At 47.0% G+C, this 19,904-nt stretch overlaps 7 protein-coding genes across 7 annotated transcripts; 3 read left to right on the forward strand and 4 right to left on the reverse strand.

Annotated features, from left to right (window-relative positions):
* Positions 1-231: 231 nt before the first annotated feature.
* TRIVIDRAFT_83610 (uncharacterized protein) lies at positions 232-2,563 on the reverse strand (the record flags this gene model as incomplete). The annotated part of the gene is made up of 8 exons (XM_014093857.1): positions 232-548; positions 604-685; positions 739-797; positions 851-893; positions 944-1,053; positions 1,117-1,596; positions 1,698-2,005; positions 2,060-2,563. 8 exons carry the CDS (start codon positions 2,362-2,364, stop codon positions 520-522), a joined length of 1,416 nt encoding a protein of 471 aa, XP_013949332.1.
* A 2,306-nt stretch (positions 2,564-4,869) lies between these two features.
* On the forward strand, positions 4,870-6,074 carry TRIVIDRAFT_196587 (uncharacterized protein; the record flags this gene model as incomplete). The annotated part of the gene is made up of 7 exons (XM_014093858.1): positions 4,870-4,929; positions 4,963-5,087; positions 5,140-5,179; positions 5,241-5,365; positions 5,418-5,613; positions 5,676-5,979; positions 6,046-6,074. 7 exons carry the CDS (start codon positions 4,870-4,872, stop codon positions 6,072-6,074), a joined length of 879 nt encoding a protein of 292 aa, XP_013949333.1.
* A 729-nt stretch (positions 6,075-6,803) lies between these two features.
* Positions 6,804-11,693, forward strand: TRIVIDRAFT_196588 (uncharacterized protein; the record flags this gene model as incomplete). Its single annotated transcript, XM_014093859.1, has 4 exons — positions 6,804-8,287; positions 8,347-10,317; positions 10,391-11,000; positions 11,058-11,693. 4 exons carry the CDS (start codon positions 6,804-6,806, stop codon positions 11,691-11,693), a joined length of 4,701 nt encoding a protein of 1,566 aa, XP_013949334.1.
* Positions 11,694-12,792: 1,099 nt separating this feature from the next.
* On the reverse strand, positions 12,793-13,089 carry TRIVIDRAFT_138898 (uncharacterized protein; the record flags this gene model as incomplete). Its single annotated transcript, XM_014093860.1, has 1 exon — positions 12,793-13,089. A coding segment is annotated over one exon (297 nt), but the record flags the coding sequence as incomplete, so codon positions are not given.
* Positions 13,090-13,950: 861 nt separating this feature from the next.
* TRIVIDRAFT_228833 (uncharacterized protein) lies at positions 13,951-15,301 on the reverse strand (the record flags this gene model as incomplete). The annotated part of the gene is made up of 2 exons (XM_014093861.1): positions 13,951-14,599; positions 14,718-15,301. The coding sequence occupies 2 exons, from the start codon at positions 15,299-15,301 to the stop codon at positions 13,951-13,953; spliced, it is 1,233 nt and encodes a 410-aa protein (XP_013949336.1).
* Positions 15,302-15,845: 544 nt separating this feature from the next.
* On the reverse strand, positions 15,846-16,490 carry TRIVIDRAFT_93105 (uncharacterized protein; the record flags this gene model as incomplete). The annotated part of the gene is made up of 3 exons (XM_014093862.1): positions 15,846-16,194; positions 16,250-16,389; positions 16,446-16,490. 3 exons carry the CDS (start codon positions 16,471-16,473, stop codon positions 16,045-16,047), a joined length of 318 nt encoding a protein of 105 aa, XP_013949337.1.
* A 421-nt stretch (positions 16,491-16,911) lies between these two features.
* TRIVIDRAFT_51437 (uncharacterized protein) lies at positions 16,912-19,751 on the forward strand (the record flags this gene model as incomplete). The annotated part of the gene is made up of 3 exons (XM_014093863.1): positions 16,912-18,418; positions 18,475-18,631; positions 18,689-19,751. The coding sequence occupies 3 exons, from the start codon at positions 16,912-16,914 to the stop codon at positions 19,749-19,751; spliced, it is 2,727 nt and encodes a 908-aa protein (XP_013949338.1).
* Between the last annotated feature and the right edge of the window lie 153 nt (positions 19,752-19,904).

Below are 19,904 nucleotides of genomic sequence, written 5' to 3' on the forward strand. Positions count from 1 at the left end.
TTGCCAGATTATGTTCTCCGATGCTGTGCCCCTATCAGAAGCCACTATCACGACGAGAGTGTTAGTAGAGCCGTGAGAGATTAGTATAGCCTTTAGTGTTGAGCCAAATTGTTTTCTCGGCGATTAATTTTCGAAGCATCCAATACTAAGCAAGTAGTGCGATACACAATAGTCAGGGGTTTCAACAAGAGCAAGTAAGAAGTGTAGATATTACAGTCTCAACACAAGGCTGAAAAGTCACTCATTTACAATATAGATCTGTATTTGTCTAACTTTCATGCTAAAAGACTGTATGCCAAAATGGCACCAGCATCTCATCCAAAATGTAAGCATGCTCTCCTTAGAGCATTCAAGTTCACAGCTGTTGAAGCAATATATACCATTGCCCGCATGTGATGTTGATTTTCTTTATCTCAGGCCCACAGGGCCATGTTTTTAAAACTTTTTACCAGCCGATAATGCCCCAATAATAAAAACAAAATGCAGTTCGAAGAAGTATTCTCATTGCACAGAGTCGATCTAGTAGAGGACTCTTGTCACGATGCAAGCTAATATTCTGTTAGACATCACAATTAATGCAACAGCATGGGGTCTGAAACTCACAGCTCAAGCCCTCCAGCTTCTCATAGAGATCCTTAATTTCCTCAAACTTTACGTTGCTGATGTCGGCCATCAGGTATGCCAACTAAGATTTTGTTAGTGCTACTTCATCCCTAATAGTATGTGGGTCATCCTTACATCTCCCTTGCTGTCACTGAACTGCTTATCGACATTGTGGTCGCCAAGAATCTCGTTGACTAGAAAATCGTCAGTGTGATGCAATGCGAAGACTGGGATGCTTTAGTCAAACCTTTGCGGAGCACACCGGGAACATTGCGATGGATGTAAATGACCTGTACCTAGTGTTAGAGCAGAATGTCATTGCTGGGAGGGGGCAACTCACTCGGGCGTGGTCTGGCTCGTCCAAAGTAAGGGAACGCAGCTGAGCCTCGGGAAGGTTGACACTTCCCAGAGTGATACCCTGGTTGATGTAACGGACCAATGCCTCAGCAACTAGACTACAGTTAGTATGCTTTGAGAAAACACTATTCTGGCGCTGCGACATTGTGGACTAACCCTCAACACCGATGGCACGCTGTGCTTCTTCTGTGCTTCCACCAATGTGGGGAGTGAGAATCAGGTTGCTCAAGCTGCGGAGTTCCTCAGCCCATTGGTTCAAGTTGTTGGTGAAATAGTCGCCGTTGCCAGCTGGCTCGTTGGGGTAAACATCAAGAGCAGCACCCGCGATGTGCCCTGAGCGCATTGCCTTTACCAAGGCAGGAATGTCTACAACGGTTCCACGGCTCGCGTTGATTAGATAAGATCCCACCTTCATGCGGTCCAGCTGAGCAGTGGAAATCATATTTCTCGTTTCGGGGAGATCCGGTACGTGGAGAGTAACAAAGTCGGCCTCCTCCAAGAGGTTGTCTAATGAGGGAACTTGGTGAGAGGTTCCCAGTGCCATCAAAGTCACCACATCAAAGTAGAGGACATTCATGCCCATGGCCTCAGCGAGGACGGACAATTGGGAGCCGATGTGTCCATAACCGACAATTCCTGGCAGTTTCACGTTAGGACACGACTTTTAAACTAATATAACCCTCTAGTAGTGGCCACATCTACAAGCCAAGGTCACTGGGAACGGAGTTGGAGCATACCCAGGGTCTTTCCACGAATCTCCCAGCACTTTGCGCTGACCTTGTTCCAGGTGCCGCGGTGCATTTCCATGGATCGATCGCCGAGCTGTCGGGCCAGGGTGATGATTTCGGCAATGACCAGCTCAGCAACACTGCGAGAGTTTGCGAAAGGAGAGTTGAAGACAGCAATACCACGGTGGGCAGCGTAAGTGAGGTCGACCTGGTTGGTTCCGATACAGAAGCATCCGATGACGAGAAGGTTCTTGGCTTCGCTCAAAACCTTCTCGCTCAGCTTTGTCTTTGAGCGGATACCGATAACATGGACGTCACTAGCATTTGCCAAGGTCAGACACGGTCAATTGCACTCAAGAAGAGCTGCTCACCGGATTTTCTCAATGAGCTGATCCTCAGGAAGTGAAGTCTTCAGAGCCTCAACCTGGTAGCCCTGGCTCGTGAGAATATCCCGTCCAGTCTGGTTGACATTTTCCAACAACAGGATCCTGATATCTTGGGTGTTGAAGGGCTTCAGCAGCTTCGCCACGCTCTTGCGAGGCAGTCTCCCACCAAGGCTGGCTGGAGGTGAATGGAAAGTGGCAATGGGCGAAGTTGAGAGGTTCTGGCCCCAGCTAGAGACTACAGTTCTCTCGGTAATTGGGGTGCTGGGAGTGATGTCGCGAGCGGAAGACATGGTTGCGGCGGTGCAATCGGACAGATTGCTGGATATCAAGAATGCCGTGCTGGAATTGGAGAGGATTATGGGTGTCGACAGCACAAAGAGCTGGAGAGATGGCGAGATTCGGTGGTTTCTATGTCACAGAGGCGCAAAGCTGAAAATTGGCGGATCGTAAGATCTTTAAGGCAGTCCCTTAGCTCTTGCAGAGTCGCAACATGACTCACTAGGCATAGCACTGGAAACTCTGGAATCGGGCAGATAATTTTGACATTTAAAAGAGCCGACGCCGGCATGCGGCCAATTGCGGCCACTTGCTGCCAGTCCCGACCGTAGCACCACCGCACTCTGAAAATGCACCATCCACGGCCGAAATCACCGTTCGGCGGGACAATTCGATGGAATGCGGCCAATACTCCCCACCTGGAGGCTGCAAATGCTACCACTTTTCGACTAGTGCACGAGGGCGATTAGGTGACATTGCACTGTGATAGGACGGAGAGTTACTAGGCGGGTTGACTAGTAAGCGGGCCTACTAGGCCCCCGCCTCTTTATACTAGAGAGGTAGGTATATAACCTATATCTTATAACAATATATATCTAACTTTTTAACTTTACTATATTATAACTCGTATAATTTACTTTAATTAAAAATATTTTTTAATATTATTAAAATAATATTTTTAATTAAATAATAATTAAATTTTATAAAAAATAATTTATAATATATTATTATATTTTAAATAATATTAATAAAAAAATTTATTAAAAAATTTTTTATATAATTAATATTATAAAATATTTTTTTATTAATTAAATATAATAATTAAAGTTATTTTTAATATATATTATATTTTTATTAATTTTAAATAAATTAATTTATAATTAAAAATTTAAAAAATTAATTTTTTATATTTTATTATAATTAAATTTAATAATAAAAGAGTTTTTTTTTATACTTTTTTTTATTATAAATATAATTGTATTATAATTAATAAAATATATAAATAAAAAAATTAAAAAAAATTTAAATATTTTAAATAATTTAATAAAAATAATTATTTAGTAATAATATAAAATTAAAATTAAAATTTATTATTAAATTTAAAATTAATAAAATAATTATAAAATAATTATAAAATAAAAAAATAATTAAAATATAATTAATATTATATTTATAAAACTATATCATTATTAATAAAAAAATATCAAAAAATTATTTAAAAATATTTTTAATATAAATAAATTTAAAAAAAAAAACATTAATAAAAAACTATATAAAAATATAAAATAAAATTATTAATACAAGTTAATTTTTACTATAGTAAATAATATTAAAAAGTAATTTTATAATAATTTTTAAAATAATTTTATAAATAAAAACCTTTTAAAATAACTTTTAAATTAAAAATAAATAATAATTTTAAAGTTAAAAATAAATAATAATTTTAAAGTTAAAAATAACTATAATATTTTAAGTTTTAAAATTAATTATATTTTAATATTTTTTTTAATAATAAATAAAAATATTAAAAATAAAAATATTACTAAAATTTAAATTATTATAATTTTAAATTATATATATATTATTTTTTTTAATTTTTTAATATTTTAAAATTTTATATATTAATTTATTATAAAATAATTTAAAAAAATTAAACCTATAAAAAAAATTAATTAAAAATTAAAAATATTTTTAAAATATTTTTTATTATTAAAATAAAACTATATATTATTATTATTATAAAATATAAAATTAATATATTATATTTATAAAAATATTTAATTTATTAAATAAAAATATTTTTTTTTTAATTATATATTTAAATATAATAAAATTTATATTAAAAATAAATTTATTAATAATTTTATATATATATTATTATTTTTTATTAAAATCTCTTAATATAGTGTTATATTATAGCTATAAAGTTAAAATAGTTAAATATATATTATTATAAAATATATGTTACGACCCGGTCCTTCGTAACAGCTAGATCCCTTATAAATAGCTGGTTCCGTTACTTTAATTACTGCAATTGCGATTATTGGCTTAATCTTTTGCCCTGTTGGTGCTACGGTATAACGGAACGTAACAATATAGGTCATATACCTGCCTCTCTAGTATAGAGAGGCGGGGGCCTAATAGGCTCGCTTACTAATCAACCCGCCTAGTATTGTTTCTTTGCTTTTTTCTTTTCTCTTTCACAATATATTATTGTAATATCAATGGCCGTGGACTGATTCAGACCCTTTGCCATGGCGCTAAACAGACGCACCTCACCTATGACGTCTACCTGCTTTGCCTGCTTACCTACTCCGTACTGAATCCTGTAAGCAGGCAGATTGGCTTACCCACCTCTCTAATTTACAGGCGGTTGAGCCTCTTGCGGTACTGCATGTACTCAGTACTGGCACTGTGATCTTCATCCGCCTCTACCTTAGTGGCATCTGCTAGTACTTCGACCTGGTGATGGGGGGCATTGAGAATTATTCATCTTCCTTAATCATACGCATTTAAATATGCTCTCTCCTCTGCGCTCGCGGCTTGTAAATGCCACCCGGCTGGGCACGTGTCGCAATGTGCGACTGGTCTCTACAACGCCGTATCCTCAGCCTGTCTCGCCATTGGCCTTCGATCTCCATGCGCCGGCGAGCCCCAAGGCGGATGAGAAAACTGCGCCGATAATCTTTATGCATGGTCTTTTTGGATCCAAGAAGAACAACAGAGGAATTAGCAAGTAAGCGGCATCCAAACTTGCGCTGCGGTATCTCAACTTACAAGTTTGGTAGAGCCTTGGCCCGGGATTTGAAAACCCACGTATACACTGTGGTAGGTGAATCTCATGAGAACCAACTAGCCACGGCAAGCATGTTGAATAAGTAGGGTAAAGGATCTTAGGAATCATGGAGAATCTCCCCACGATCCCCGTCATGACTATGTTGCCATGACTGAAGACATTCTGGCCTTCATTGACCATCATGGCCTAAAAGAGCCGACTCTGATAGGCCATTCTATGTATGCTTTCCGAGAGTGCTAGAAGCCTCACAGTCGGCTGATGTCATTGCAGGGGAGCCAAGACGGCCATGTCTGTTGCCCTTCGTTCACCAGAAACAGTGGCGAGGGTTGTCGCAGTTGATAATGCCCCTATCGACGTCACGCTCAGCAGAACATTTGCTTCCTACGTTCGAGGGATGAAGAAGATCCAGGAAGCCAAAGTCAGCCGCCAATCCGAAGCAGATGCCATTCTCCAAGAGTACGAAGAGGTCAGTTCCATCGTCAGTTTCTCCTACATCCGTTTTTAAAGACTGACAGTGTCTTGCAACAGTCGCTCCCAATTCGTCAATTTCTGCTAGGAAACCTGTATCGTTCACCAGAAGATGGGATTCAAAAGTTTCGTGTTCCTCTGGATATCCTAGGTCGATCACTCGACCACCTTGGAGACTTTCCCTACAAGAGTCCAGGCGAGGCACGGTACACAAAGCCATCCCTTTTCGTTCGAGGCACCCAGAGCAAATACGTACCAGACGATGTGCTGCCTATCATTGGTCAATTTTTCCCGCGGTTTAGATTGGCCGACGTCGACGCTGGTCACTGGCTAATATCGGAACAGCCTGAGGCTTTCAGGCAAGGTAATTTAACAAACACTCTAAAGCACGCTTGCGCAAGATCCATGTTACTGACATATGCACGCATAGCTGTGGTGGGCTTCCTGCAAGAGCCATAGAACGCAAAGGAAGCTGGACTTGGACGGTAAATTCATATAGAGGACTATAGAGGAGGACTTGGACGGTATAGATTTTTTTCCAGCAATATTTGACGGCTTCACCATGTTAGCAACCATCGCCTTTGTTTCTAGCCTTTGTCAAATGAGCACTTTACATTTAGATTTCAACAGGGTACTGTTTAGAAGTGTTTGACATTACTCCGGCTTCCCCTCAAGCGCAATACCCGTGATCCTTGTGTTTTATTGCAAAAGAAATACCTGCTTAATACCCTTTTCCCCCAGCAGATATTTTCACATGTACTCATAATCATACAGAGGTACATGCCAGCACATACATACACACTGTATACAAAAGTACATGCCACACGGCTTGGCACCAACGCTTTAGTTGGTACATCATAACCCCCCCTGCTTTTGCTTGAATCACCCAGCCTTAAGTTCCCTAGCTCAGCCCGTTGTCACTACGCTTCCCTTGCTTGAAACTCCATGCTGTGTTTGCTCATTGCAAGGTACGACGCACAAACCCGGTACCTCAAGAAGCGGCGTTAGACTGGGACGTAGTCGTTACCGCTATTGCAGCTGCTGGCCCCGTGCACATCAGCGCAGCCCAGCCCCCGATGCCTGCAGGCGTCCTCAGCCATGATGTGAACGAACGACATTGTTCCTCGTCCGCGGTCTTCCCTCCTTGAAGCTCGCATTCGCCATTAAACTCGCCGACTATCCTTGGGCATGTTGCCCTTAGTGCAGACGCACCCTCGCGTGGTGCCAATCAATTTCGACGCCTTTGGGGAATCCACGGGCCACGGCGCCAGGCCCGAGTCTGAGAGACGAGCCATCGCGTCACCCTACCACCGCTCCTCACAGCCATACCTTGGCTCGGCCACCTCTTCCTCTTCCTCTCAGGGCTCACGAGACTACGACTACCACCTGCGCCGCAAGACTCCTCGGGGCACCATCGACGCAGGATATGATGGATCGCCGACGCAGCTGTCGCCTGGCCCGCCGCCACTCAAGCAAGTGATCCTTCCGACGCCCTCGGGCATATACCCGTATCTACCTCCGAATAATTTACCCTTCCACGCCAAGTCCCGTCTCCTGGAACATAATCAGAGAAGTCTGGGGCAGCCCCATCTGGCATCGCCGTGGCCCTTGAGCAATGAGAGGTCCAACTTTGTTCTTTCCAGCGGCTCCTCAATGCCCCTCCAGCCAGTGCTCCCTTGGCAACCATATGGATACCCCATGTTCAACCAGATCCCAGATGCCTATCAACCACTTATGAGGGCGGCAGAGTACAATGTGCGCGCCTTTTGTCCGCCCCCAGCCTCGACGACCGACACCGCGACCTTTGATCAATTTGGCTGGCAGTTGGGTGCCTCGCAGCGAAGCTATGGCCATCTTGACACCCCTCAACACTTTGATCAGAGGAGTGTGCCATCCGGCCTTTCGGGGAGCTTTTTGCACCATGTTTCAGATGCTCAGCTACCTTATAGACCTACAGCGGACTTGAAAGTCGGTTTCAATATCCCACAGCCCCCACAACCATTGCTACAGGGGGGTTATATGGGCCAGAGCGCAATCGTAGAAAATCTTCCCATCAACGAACAATATGCTGTTCAGCCGAGTTTTACGGAAAAGGCCTATTCGCAGGCTCAAGAACATTATGTTGAATTGCTGGCGTACCTGCAAACTGCCAAGAGGTTCGACCAGATGAGTGGTGGCGGCACTTCCAACCCAAGGTTCAAGATCCTGGTGTTTCCAAGGCCCCCAAAGGCTAGAAAAGAATATCTTGGTGCCGTGCGGGATGCGTATCGTAGTGTTGAGCGACCCATTTCTTCGACAATCATGCCGAATAGCCACCCCCGGGCTCTTACATCCAATATTGAGGATACCTTGAGCAACAACACCAGACAACAGACCGGGCAAGACGCCCATGTGAAAGGTCACCGGCCTGGCACGTCGGTATCGCAATTCCACGCTTCACCTGCTGCGTATGCCGCGTCATCTTCACTTGGTACACTTGGTCCTGCTGCCATGGCGAAAGCGCTACCCATTCTGAATGCAAAAAACTCGTTGGATATTTTGAAGAACTTGTGTGAACAAAGTAATTGGAAATGGATTGATGGGATTTTACTCGGTGGGTGTCTCTTATATGGCCTGTCGCGGTTCGATGATGCTGTGGAATGGTTCTCCAGAGTTCTTGCTCTAGATTCAAGGTTCGACCTGTTCCAGATGAACTATCAAGTGGTTGTTCTATATCTGACTCAGATTATAGCCATGTTGAGGCTATCACAAACATAGCCGCAACGCTCTATTGCCTCAACCGTCAAGAAGAAGCTGAGCAGCATTGGTTAAAGGCTATCAAGCTATGCCCTGCTCATTTAGAAGCTACGGAACAGCTCGTTGGATTGCTGTACAAAAAACGTAGCCGAGACGCCATCGATATCATCTGCTTCGTGCAGCAAGCGTTGAAATTATCCAAAGAAAAATCCACCCGGTCTGCCTACCCTCCCCGTGGCGTTCGCTCCGTATCTTCCGATGACTATTCTCACAGCCAACAATCAACTGCTGCGCGTTATGATTTTGAACCCGAGACTGCTCCCCTAACAGGTGACCGCATCGCGGGGGGTCCTGAATCCGGGTCTAGCGGATATGCGCTCCCTAACAGCGAGAATGGCAGGATTCTAGCACTGGTTCACGCCAAAGGCACAATACTCTATGGCTTGAAGGATATTGAAAGAGCCTCAGAGGCATTTGAAGAAGCCGTGCTGATCAGTGTCGGGGAGCGCATAAAAAGCGTTCAAGAGTTGGTAAATCGAATCCATGCTGTGCTTTCGCCGGCAGGCTCATTCCCGACTGGCAACAGCCAAAAACAAGTTTCTCGGCGACCCCTTTTACTACCTCCGGAAAGGGCTCGTCAAACTGCTCGTCTTGTCTTTGCGGCTGGCGGCGGAGGCAGCGAACTGCCTGGACTGGCATTCGTTCCCGAAGGTGCCGCCAGGCGAGTCGCCGTGCAGACGACGAGCAATGCTCTGCTTTCTCTGGCCAAGATTTTTCAGGACGCCATGTCTGGCGGGGGGGTTGTTCCCACTCTGCTCAGGCAACCCTCAGGGATCGGTGACATCTTGGCGTTGTATTATCTATCTCTTTCGCTCCAAGAAAGTCCCTCTACCGCGAACAATATCGGGATCCTCCTCGCGGGCGTACAGCAGCAAATGGCTCCAAACAATGCTAATACTTCAACAGCAGCGACTTCTCGACCTACTTTGCCTGGTGTTGTGCCAGGCAGTGGTCTTTCTCTCGCTTTGGCGTACTACAATTACGGGCTTCGTCTTGATCCCAGACATGTTCACCTGCACACCAACCTGGGGAGCCTCCTCAAAGACGTTGGGCAGTTGGACCTGGCAATCCAAATGTATGAGCGAGCGGTCTCATGCGATAGGACCTTTGATATTGCCTTGACCAACCTAGCCAATGCAGTAAAAGACAAGGGCCGTATAAAAGAGGCTATTGGTTACTACAGACGAGCGGTGGAAGCGAATCCAGAATTCGCCGAAGCCGTCTGCGGACTCTTAACAGCACTTAACTCTGTATGCGATTGGCGTGGCAGAGGTGGAGCGCTTCTCGAATTGGGCAAATACGACCGATGGCACGTCGACGATAAAGGCACCTTGGTGGACGTGCAGACGGCCATGCATGGGAGCGGCCTTACACAACGAGTGATTGGCATAATAAGTCAGCAGCTAGGTGACGCATCGCAATGGGGCTGCGGCGTTCTACAACCGCCAACTATTCATGCGTTGGCGAGACAGCTGGGTGACTTCTGTCGCCCGCGTGCATTCACCTTGGAGGATGCAATAAGTGTTTGGGCTGGCGAGCCGTGGGAAGGCTCACGCCTGGTGCGCCTCGTGGAACGGGCTACAAGAGTCATCATGTGGACCTGGTATCATGACAAGTACATTACGATGAGGGAGGTTACGCCTTCACGCTATCTACGACCTCAGCTGCCTCCCAATCTTACCATTCCCTCCGCGCCAACTGTGCTTCCTTTCCACACTTTCACGTACCCGCTATCTGCCAAAGACATTCGATCGATTTCTCAGCGCAATGCAATGCGAATATCCTGCTCAACTCTTCGAGCCCCTTGGCTGCCGGCTACTGTCTATCCTCCGCCGCCTCCGCCAAACCCCCATTTGAATGTCGGATATGTGTCGTCAGACTTTAATAACCACCCACTGGCTCATCTGTGAGTAACACACCCCCTTCCCATGTAACTGGCATGTGGTGGAACAGGACTAATAGGCTGTTGCTCAATGCAGAATGCAATCGGTGTTTGGATTTCACAATCCTCGACGTGCTCGGGCTTTTTGTTATGCCACAACCCCCAGTGACAGATCTATCCATCGACAACAAATTGAAAGAGAGGCACCCGTGTTTCGTGACGTTAGTTCTTGGCCAGCAGATAAACTTATCGAACAGATCATTCGCGATGAGATCCACATCTTGGTTAATCTTAATGGCTACACGAGAGGTGCTCGCAATGAAATTTTTGCTGCCCGCCCAGCCCCGATCCAGATGTCCTTTATGGGATTCGCGGGAACGCTTGGTGCCGAGTGGTGCGATTACCTACTCGCCGACACAACCGCTATCCCACCAAGCACTTTGCGTCCCTGGAGGATGAATACTAACATCAACGATGTATTTCACGACAACAATGAGACCGATGAACTCCAGTGGATGTACTCGGAGAATATCATATTCTGCCGTGACACTTTTTTCTGCTGTGACCATGCACAGTCGTCTGATGCCGATGAACGTGGCATGACGTGGGAGGATGAAGAGAAACGCCGGTGGAAGATGCGCAAGGAGCTATTTCCCACAATAGCAGACGATGTCATTATATTAGGCAACTTCAATCAACTCTACAAGGCAAGTGAAGGATGAATATAGATATAACATGTCGACTGAGAGCTAACCTGACAGCAGATTGATCCTACTACCTTCCGGTCTTGGCTACGAATCTTGGCCAGAACCCCCAAGGCCATACTCTGGCTGCTACGATTCCCTGAACTGGGAGAGACCAACCTGCGACAAACAGCTGAATCCTGGGCTGGTGCAGAGGTTGCCAGTCGGCTCATCTTTACTGATGTAGCTCCAAAGAGCCAGCACATCACCAGAGCTAGAGTATGCGACCTGTTTCTCGATACTGCAGAATGCAACGCTCATACGACCGCTGCCGATGTCCTGTGGTCAAGCACACCTCTTCTCACCTTGCCCCGATATTCATACAAGATGTGCTCCCGAATGGCAGCATCCATCTTCCGAGGAGCGTTGCCCAAAACGGCAGAGGGTCGGCAAGCAGCAGAGGAGTTGATTGCGGATAGTGAAACGGAATACGAGGATTCAGCCACACAATTGGCTGGAGGACTAAGCTATGTGATAACAGACGAAGGATATGGCCGGGGTACGGGGCGTCTGGCGGACTTACGGAAATTGCTATGGGACAGCAAATGGGAGTGCGGACTCTTCGACACGCGCCGGTGGGTAACTGACTTGGAAATGGCTTACGAGGAGGCATGGCGGCGATGGGTTGCGGGTAAGGGCGGTGACATATACTTGTGAATGTTCTCTCTAGATGGCACTACTTGTTGTGTTTCTGGGATACATGAAATTATGGGCGTTGCATTAAGGGAGAAACGCAAGTACTCCCAATGCCATGGGGCTTGATCTGTATCGGACTAGCAGGCTAGTGGATGCTACGGACAGCATTATACCTTTTTAATGGATTTTTTGGATTTCTGCCTGTGGATGGCGTTGTACTATTTGACTTGTTACTTTGGAAAGATGGTGACAGTGAAGATGTGGGAGCTGGTGCCCTTGACCAGAATGATACAATATCTGTTTGCGGCGTGATTCTTCTCTTCTATCTAGATTATCTACCCCTATTTCAGGGTAGCTCTTCTTAAGCCACCATCTTGTTCGATGTAGTCGCCCCTGGATTTGGAAAATTGCTTAGGGTTGGAGAGTGCCCTCAGATATGGAATCAGTAGGAATTGCGCAATCTTGCCTGCATATTACCACCATGCAAAACTCAGAAGTCCATAGGAAAGTTGAGCAGATTGGAAATAATGAAAATCAGAATATCGGTGTACTTGGCTGCGTCCATGAGGCGGTATCTGCTGCTGCTAAATATAAAGATGATATAGCAGATCAGGGGGCAACAACGTGATTTTCATTGCAGAATTAGTTCTTTACCACCACCCATTGCGCTCTCAATCAAAGCTTCTTCACATGACAAACTGTCATCCTCTTCTGCCTCGCGTTTTAAGGCATCTGCTGTAAAAGACGTGGGAGGAGTTGATAAGTGTAGTAAAAGTTGGCCGTGTCGGTGCTCTCCTCGGCCGATTCTGCCTTTTCGAGACGGCGCCAAGAGGTTGTTTTCGGAGCGATGTCTCCAAAGCTCTCTCTTTGTGTTCAAACGGGCTGTCAAATCGACGGTGTCACTAGACGATGCTATACCCAGTTTGAACCAGAGCAAGAAGTGGTTAGTCTCTGCAAGAAGTGCAAACGGGAATCTGTGATGGTTGGGATTGAACCATGACTCACACGTTCGCCTGCCTTGGCCATCTTTGCCCTGAAGACAAGAAGAATCAAGTCCGTATTCGTCAAGGCGAGATTCTCCTGCACCCACCCTTTCCGTCCCATTTGCCTCTACAATATGTCCACCTCTCCGAATGAGGCTGCCCGATCGAGCCAGCGCCACAGCCTCGACGCCCTTGCCAGATACATGCTGGATGATGAGCTCCAGCCGCTTGATCTCAGCCTTGTATCGGGCCTCTTGCGCAGCCCAGTCGGAAACGAGGGCCTTGCTCCGCTCCTTGTCTTCTTGCCGCGTAGCTTCTAGCTGGGTGACTTCTTTCTCCTTCTTGGACAGCTTCATCCGGATCTTGCTGTAGCCTTCGATGAGATGAAGCACATACGACGTATACTGCGGCCCCAGCGTCGGCGGCGTCGAAGACACCATGATGGTAGTCCGCAACGTATCCGCCATTTCGTCCACAGACGGCGTGTTCTGGAGTCTATCTGCCTCTCTGACAAGGATGTCGTTTCCAGAATCCGCCGGCGAATGGTAGAATCCGGCCAAGGGGCGTGGAGCAATTCTCAGATGGTTGGCTTCAAAGGCATCTTCGCTTCCGGCTTGTTCGTAGGGGCTCAGGGGGGAGACTGGAGTGCGGCATCGTTGGCCTGGCAGGAGCCGCATCCAGCCTGAGTCTGCCATGTCTGATTAGGATATCACAGAGACCATTTGTGATGATTAGGAAAAACGCTGTGTGGGACCTGTGTGATGGGAGAGGGAGAGGAGATGGCCAATGGTGAGAAAGAAAATAGAAACAGAACTGTTCTGGAGCTGGGCGGTCAGGTGTAGCAGCTTTCTGCCGGCTGGGAGGTGAATATGGAGGAAAGGCCTTGTGACGGCATCCAGGAAGAGATTAAAACGGCGAGCGAGTCAATTATCTATACATCTTTATTGCTACATAATCTCTCTTCACCTCAGTATTCATCTGCCTATGTGTCTCTAGGCGTGCATTATCTGGCAGTTCTGCCAGGAGATAGAACAGCCTCCGTATAGAGAGCTCTAGGACGTATAACTAAACACTGACAGTTCTACTTATGCTTTTCTCAGAAATAACATTTAATCTCCTCAAACCCTGGGGAATCTTTACCAAATCTAATCATAGATTTGTACATCAATTAATTTCTTTGCATCTGTGGCAGCATTAAACTCGAAAACGCCCCCTTAGTCGCCGCGCCATCACGGCTCATCTACTTATCACCAGAGTAGCGGATATGTACATGACATATTAGAGACCCCATTTGGTCATTCTAGCCTTGGGATCTCATTCACTGTAGGGAGAGGCCGACGGAAGCGCGAGCAGCGACTTTCTCGGGACAAGAAGCGGTATTGAGACGTCGTTATTGTTTCGTGCTCAAGTGGTTCACAGGAACTGGCGAATATGTCTTCCTCCATGAGTGGTGGGAGAAGCAACAGCGTGCTCAAGCGGGTGTATGAGTCTGATGGTTCCTCAAATGATGTCTTTGGTGATGTGGCAATTTCCCTGCGGCGTGAGAACAGACCGTTTCGTACTTCCAACGGATTTTGCTCCACATCTGGTTGAACAACGTCTTGTGAATGGTTAAGATCGCTGCCGGGAGGTGATACAGTAACTTTTACATCATGGTCTTTGCTGTAATATTCCAAATCCAATCCCACGTGTGAAGTCGTTGATTGAACCTCCAACATACCATGCGTAGTGGCTTTATGTTGGCTGCTTCCATGCCCCTCCCAAAGTCTGGTGTTATATAGCAGAGAGTTGTAATTATCTGTTACGAGATTGAGATCCAACAGATAAGCCCAAGCACGATAATGAAAACAAAAAGTCGCAAATGGTGCTTCTGTTGAATCCTGTAAAACCCACTCGTAGTAAACTGCATCTTCAGGATGATCAAGGAGTCCCGTTGAGGGTGATCTATGCGGTTACATATTAGCTTGAGCACACACGAGCAATATTGACCTGAACGAAAAGCTTCTTCTGCTTCTTCTTTCATTCCATCACTTTTATTTTGAGTTTCAGGGGCTCAACTTACATTATCCCATATCGTTCTTGATCCCGGTGAACAGTCAATCGAGGAGTACTTCTCCGGCGGCTTTTTGCTCGAAAGACTTGAACTTCGATTAGGCCACCGTCATCGGCTGCAGCAATTGCATCGGGGCCAGGGGAGAAACAAAAGGACCGCGATTCAATCCCACTTCGTTTGAGCAGCATTCCGTCTTGCTTCAAGCACCATCTGTCACTTGGCTCAAAGAGGGCCCGTGTGATTGTGCCTGACGTTGTACCAGGTTTAATCCCACAGCTCGTAATGTTACGGCCATTTATGAGCAGTTTGAAGAAAAGGTAACACGGAGGCTCCGGGTGGCGATGAATGGAATACTGCACCCAGAACTGTGATCCAGGCGCAGAAGGGATATAGACAGAGGCCCTTGGAGCCGTCTTTTGGATTCGAGGCGACTCCAAGCCAGGAGGCATCTCATCAATTTCTTGAACCATGCGAGCTGCTTCGGCTACAGATGCAACGTGAACTGAGGAAGCATCGGGGTGTGGAAATTCAGGTAGCAGCACCGAGTCTGGCTGAATAACGAGAGACAGTTCGATCCCTCGCAAGCAAGGCATGATTGCTTTACAGGAGACGGAATGTCGGCCCTCGTGATGGCATGGGCAAAAAGAGGTGGAACTTGATGAAAGAAGGAAAACGGGAGCCTGCAGTATTGGGTTTATAGGGGGTTAAGTTGTATACTGAGGGTCACAGGGTGAGCAGCACCTCCATAGAGCAGGTCGGTTAGTGAACGAATGCCCAAATAGCACCAACCACCCACTACAAAGTCAACATTAACAGCTGTCCATCCTGAAAATGGCAGAAAGGGCACATGTGTGCAGTCAACCATGTTTTTTAACCTACCAAGTACACCGTTGCTGTTAGGACATCTTTTGCCGGCTGAGAGGCTGGGAGTTACCCAACAGATATGGCTGGCATGGCAATTCAAGATTTGTGACCTGCATCCGAGCACTCTGGCTAGACTTCAGAATCTGCCCACATCCGGACTTGATTGGTCTCCATAACAAACGATGTATATCAATGGAGACATCTGTGAGTGTTTTTTGACTCACACATCTTTGAAGTTGACCAAGTGACACGCAATTGCCCGCGTTCCTTGATGAGTGAAAATATACGTTGTTGATATTGTACAGACTTGCAGCCTTCAAGCTGACAGGAATAGTCGCCAATTCACAATCAACATTCGAAGAGGCTCTCCAATTCCGCCTGGTTTTCCTATATTGAACTTGCTGCGCTATCTATGCGCGCAAACAGGTTGTAGTCGCGCAGAAGAAATCGAAACCCCGCCACGTCTATTGCCTCAGTTCCCCTGTCCAAGCACCGCTTTTGTGTCCTCCGTCTTCCCTAGCAGTCCCAGATTTCGGATCTGGCTTGCACTCGGCGCATCGTCTCGTGCGGTTGCTGATTGAGCTCGGGCGTATGCGGCTTGTAACGCCAGCGCTCTCGCATGCTGCTCCTCGTTAGCCGCGTCCACCTCGTCCAGCACATTAGCTCCCGAAACACACCTCCTTCTTGTGGTGCAGGCACTCGTAGTAATCTTCTAGAACGGGCGAGCACTTCTTCTTGCCTGAGTCGTCTGCGGCCGATGTGTTGACGACATAGCAGGCCATGACCTCCTGCCAGAAAGGAAAGCAACGGCCGACGCCTGGAAATGCAGTCAGTCAATGTCCAAAGATTCCCCCATTGGATAGTAGGACATACCGCCATGCATGCCATATCCTGAACTCATGATGTGCCGAGTGGTTGTTTGTTGCGACGCCTACCTAGTAGGTTCACCTTTTCCTTCAATCAATGGATGGTTGTCAAGGTTCGGTACATCGGGATTAGTGCTCGTCTGGGCACTAACAGTAGTACTTTTTATCTCTTAGTATCCCCTATGATAATTAAAGTATCTCTAGATAAGTCATGCGCCCCGATATCCTCTCAGCCCCGTTATGTAGCTGGAATGCCCCCCATTGGCGAATCGGGACAGTTAAGTCCGGCTAATTCAATAATCTCCCCTGGTGACAGCATCAAGAATGCTCGCAGGCAATAGCTAATCTATTACAGCTGGTTTCCTCGTTGGCGAGCGATCGGATTTATTTTCCAGGAGATTTTATCATTTCATCTCACCGGCCCTCAAGGCCTGGATTGTCCACAGCCAAATCTGTGGGAAAACAACTCCAATATGAGCTCCTCGCTTTCACCAGGAAAGGTGTTACTTCTCGCCGCACACTATGCCACGCACGGCGATATTGAGAGCCTCGCCCGCTTGTCCAGCCAACGAGACAAAGTCCTGCATAAAGAGCTGTTGTTGAGGATTCTGCTTACTTACCTGCCTGAAACTGTAAAGCCCTCTGCCTACGTTGGCTTTTTACTCGCGCTGGCTGGGGATCATCTTGAAGAGTACAACGAGGGTGGATTGGACACAACTCCTGTTGACGACTTGTCTGAAGATGAAGCTTCCAAGAAGGCAAGGAAACTGCGTCTGCAGCATCTTACGTCCGCCGAGGCACCAGGCGACTTTCAAGATGATGCGATAACCATCTTTCTTATCCAGAGGTCGTATAAGATGGATAGCGAAACTGGTCTTCTGTCACAAGTTCCAAGTCTACTGGCTCTATTTCAATCCCGTTCACCGGCACTGTCATCTTGGATTACGTCGACCGTGGTCCCGTATGTAAGGAGAAACGTGGAGTATTACACTGATGAGAATCATCCATATTCTCTTCTCGATTTTCAGAAGCTCTCAGATCCAGCAGCCGTGCTCTATTTGCTCTCACGGACTGGAAGCCGCGAGGATGATAGAGGTTTCATCGGCCGTGATATTAGAGGCTTGGTTGGGCCATGGCTTCAGGGAAAGTCCCGGTGGGCATCAAATTCTACAAGTGGAGAGCATACCGCCAGCGACACGGGACCGGCAATCTTGTCTGCTGGGTGGGAGCAGTTCCTAGAATGGCTCGTCGGCCAAGCAACTACTTCATGGACCGTTGCTGTTGCTGTAGCCGAGCAGTGGGGAGGTCCCAGAGACCTGGATCTAGGGGAGGCGGCCAACTTGGAACTCACAGAGTCTCAGCAACAGTATCTGCTACGCAGCTATGTACGGGCGGTGCTTGCGTCTGCCTATCTAGTATCTGAAGCCACGGTGGGAGCACTTCCAGGCGCCTATCAGATGGCGAGCAAGATGAGACGGATGCTTGGCTACAGTGAGGTTCCTTCCACCCTGGAGATGGCCATCTCCATACTACCAAGCCTGTCGGGCTTTGATGTGTCGTCACTCATTGGCATGAAGACTGCGACATATATGAGGAACGATCTACTTGAAGAAAAGAATCCATTAACTTCCCCCACAGAGGGAGCAATGACTTTATTAATAGCGTTGATTCTGAGTGCCTATATCTGTACCACCCTGGGCGTACCTTGCTCTGTTAGAAAAGCTGGAGATTTGGCCTTTATTCAGGACCAGCGTGAGCAAAAAGGAGAAATCGCCAAGCTTATTCGCAGCGCGGCCACCAAAGTACATGGGGACGAAGATACGTACTGGTCACAAATAAGGGACCGTTTGCTATGGTTGAACAATTGGGGTTATGATGGGGACCAGTCTACCAATTCCGAAGCTATAAGGGGGATTATCGGAGCAGTTCCCAAGGAATTCATCGAGACGGAGATTCTAAAAGCTCTTCTCTCCAACTCACGTACGATATGACCTTTTCATCGGCTACCTTTACTTTTACTAATCTGTGAGTTACAGGCTATACACTTGCTAAGAGCATCTACGAAGACGATCCCAAGCAGCCCCTTGCCTCGGAAATCATACAAGATACAGTATACCAAGCGGCCCTGCGTGCCTTTGACAATGCTTCCAACCCCAATCGGTCAAGAGGAGGGCTGAAGAAGTGCGATGAGATGTAAGAATGAAGCCCTGCATATTTAGCGTCGAGAAGAAACACTGACATCATCTCAAGCATTCACTCATTCCCAAAGACATTAACCAATACGCACCCGGCTACCAAACGGGTGGAAGCCCTTTTACGATGCACGCATGCTTTGAGTGAATATCGGCTTACGCTTAAGCAAGGCGAACCGTTTAAGCCTGTAGTCCTTCGCGTTCATTCCGATCCAGTATCCATAATCGACAAGGTTCTGGAACAAAATCCAAAGGCATACACTCGTCTCCCCGAGTTCTTGGAAATGGCGGCCAATATGGTGCGCGCTGGCATCACGCAACAAGCTCGCTCCGTCAAGCTAGAGTCAACAACAGGAGACAACAGCAAGGAGCTTATTCGAGTAGAAAAGTTCATCACAGCCCTGTGCATAGAAGCTGCGCTGAGGGAAGACGATTTCGAGACGGCATACTCTTATGTGGTTAGTCGCCTGGAAACGACCACCTCCAACGGAACCCAAGAGCGCTCAAACGAAGAAGACGAATGGTCCTGGAAGGCCGCCCTGAAAGCCGGGCAGTACATCCGCACCGAGCGAACTCTGCTGCCAACACACCTCGGCATAGCGAGCGGCAACCCCGAGATCCGTCACCTGGAACAGCGGATAGAGTGCCTCGCCACTGCGCTGCGCGTCGCGCCCACCTCCCAGCTGCAGGAAATCCTCAAAACATTCCGGCGCTGCGAAGAGCAGCTGGACTCTGCCATTAGCGAGGAGGCCGCTGCTGAGGCTTCTTGGGCTTCCGCTGGCGAGGTCCCCGGCGCGTTTGAGTCGTCTACTTCGCACAATCTGCAGTCGACGCGGAACATGACGGCCACGGCTGCAGCTAAACAGGCGGAGGAGGCGCCCATGTCCCTGTTTGACCTATCACGGGCAACCGCCAGTGTGGCACAGCGCAATTTCACAAAGTTGTCCAGCCTGTCATCGCTCGCCACCTCGAGGCCTTCAGCACCATCACCAACCGGAGAGCAGGCGCCACAGCGGTTAAGGAAGAGGGATCAGCTTAGAGAGGCCGCCACCGGCACACTCGTCTCTGGAGTTGGCTGGCTGATTGGGGCAAGCGTGAATCGAGAACAAACAGAAACTTGATTTTTTTTTTTTTTTTTTTTTTTGATGATTCAGATACGATATTCTACAACTAGCTTATTAAGCTGTTCTTAATTTTGTTTGAACTATGGATGGGAGTTGTCTTAGAAACAGACAATGGGGATATGAAGTGCTGTCGTGTCGGACAATCTCAAG

The sequence above is a fragment of the Trichoderma virens genome (assembly GCF_000170995.1).
Source record: "Trichoderma virens Gv29-8 chromosome Unknown TRIVIscaffold_93, whole genome shotgun sequence".
Taxonomy (NCBI): Eukaryota; Fungi; Ascomycota; class Sordariomycetes; order Hypocreales; family Hypocreaceae; genus Trichoderma; species Trichoderma virens.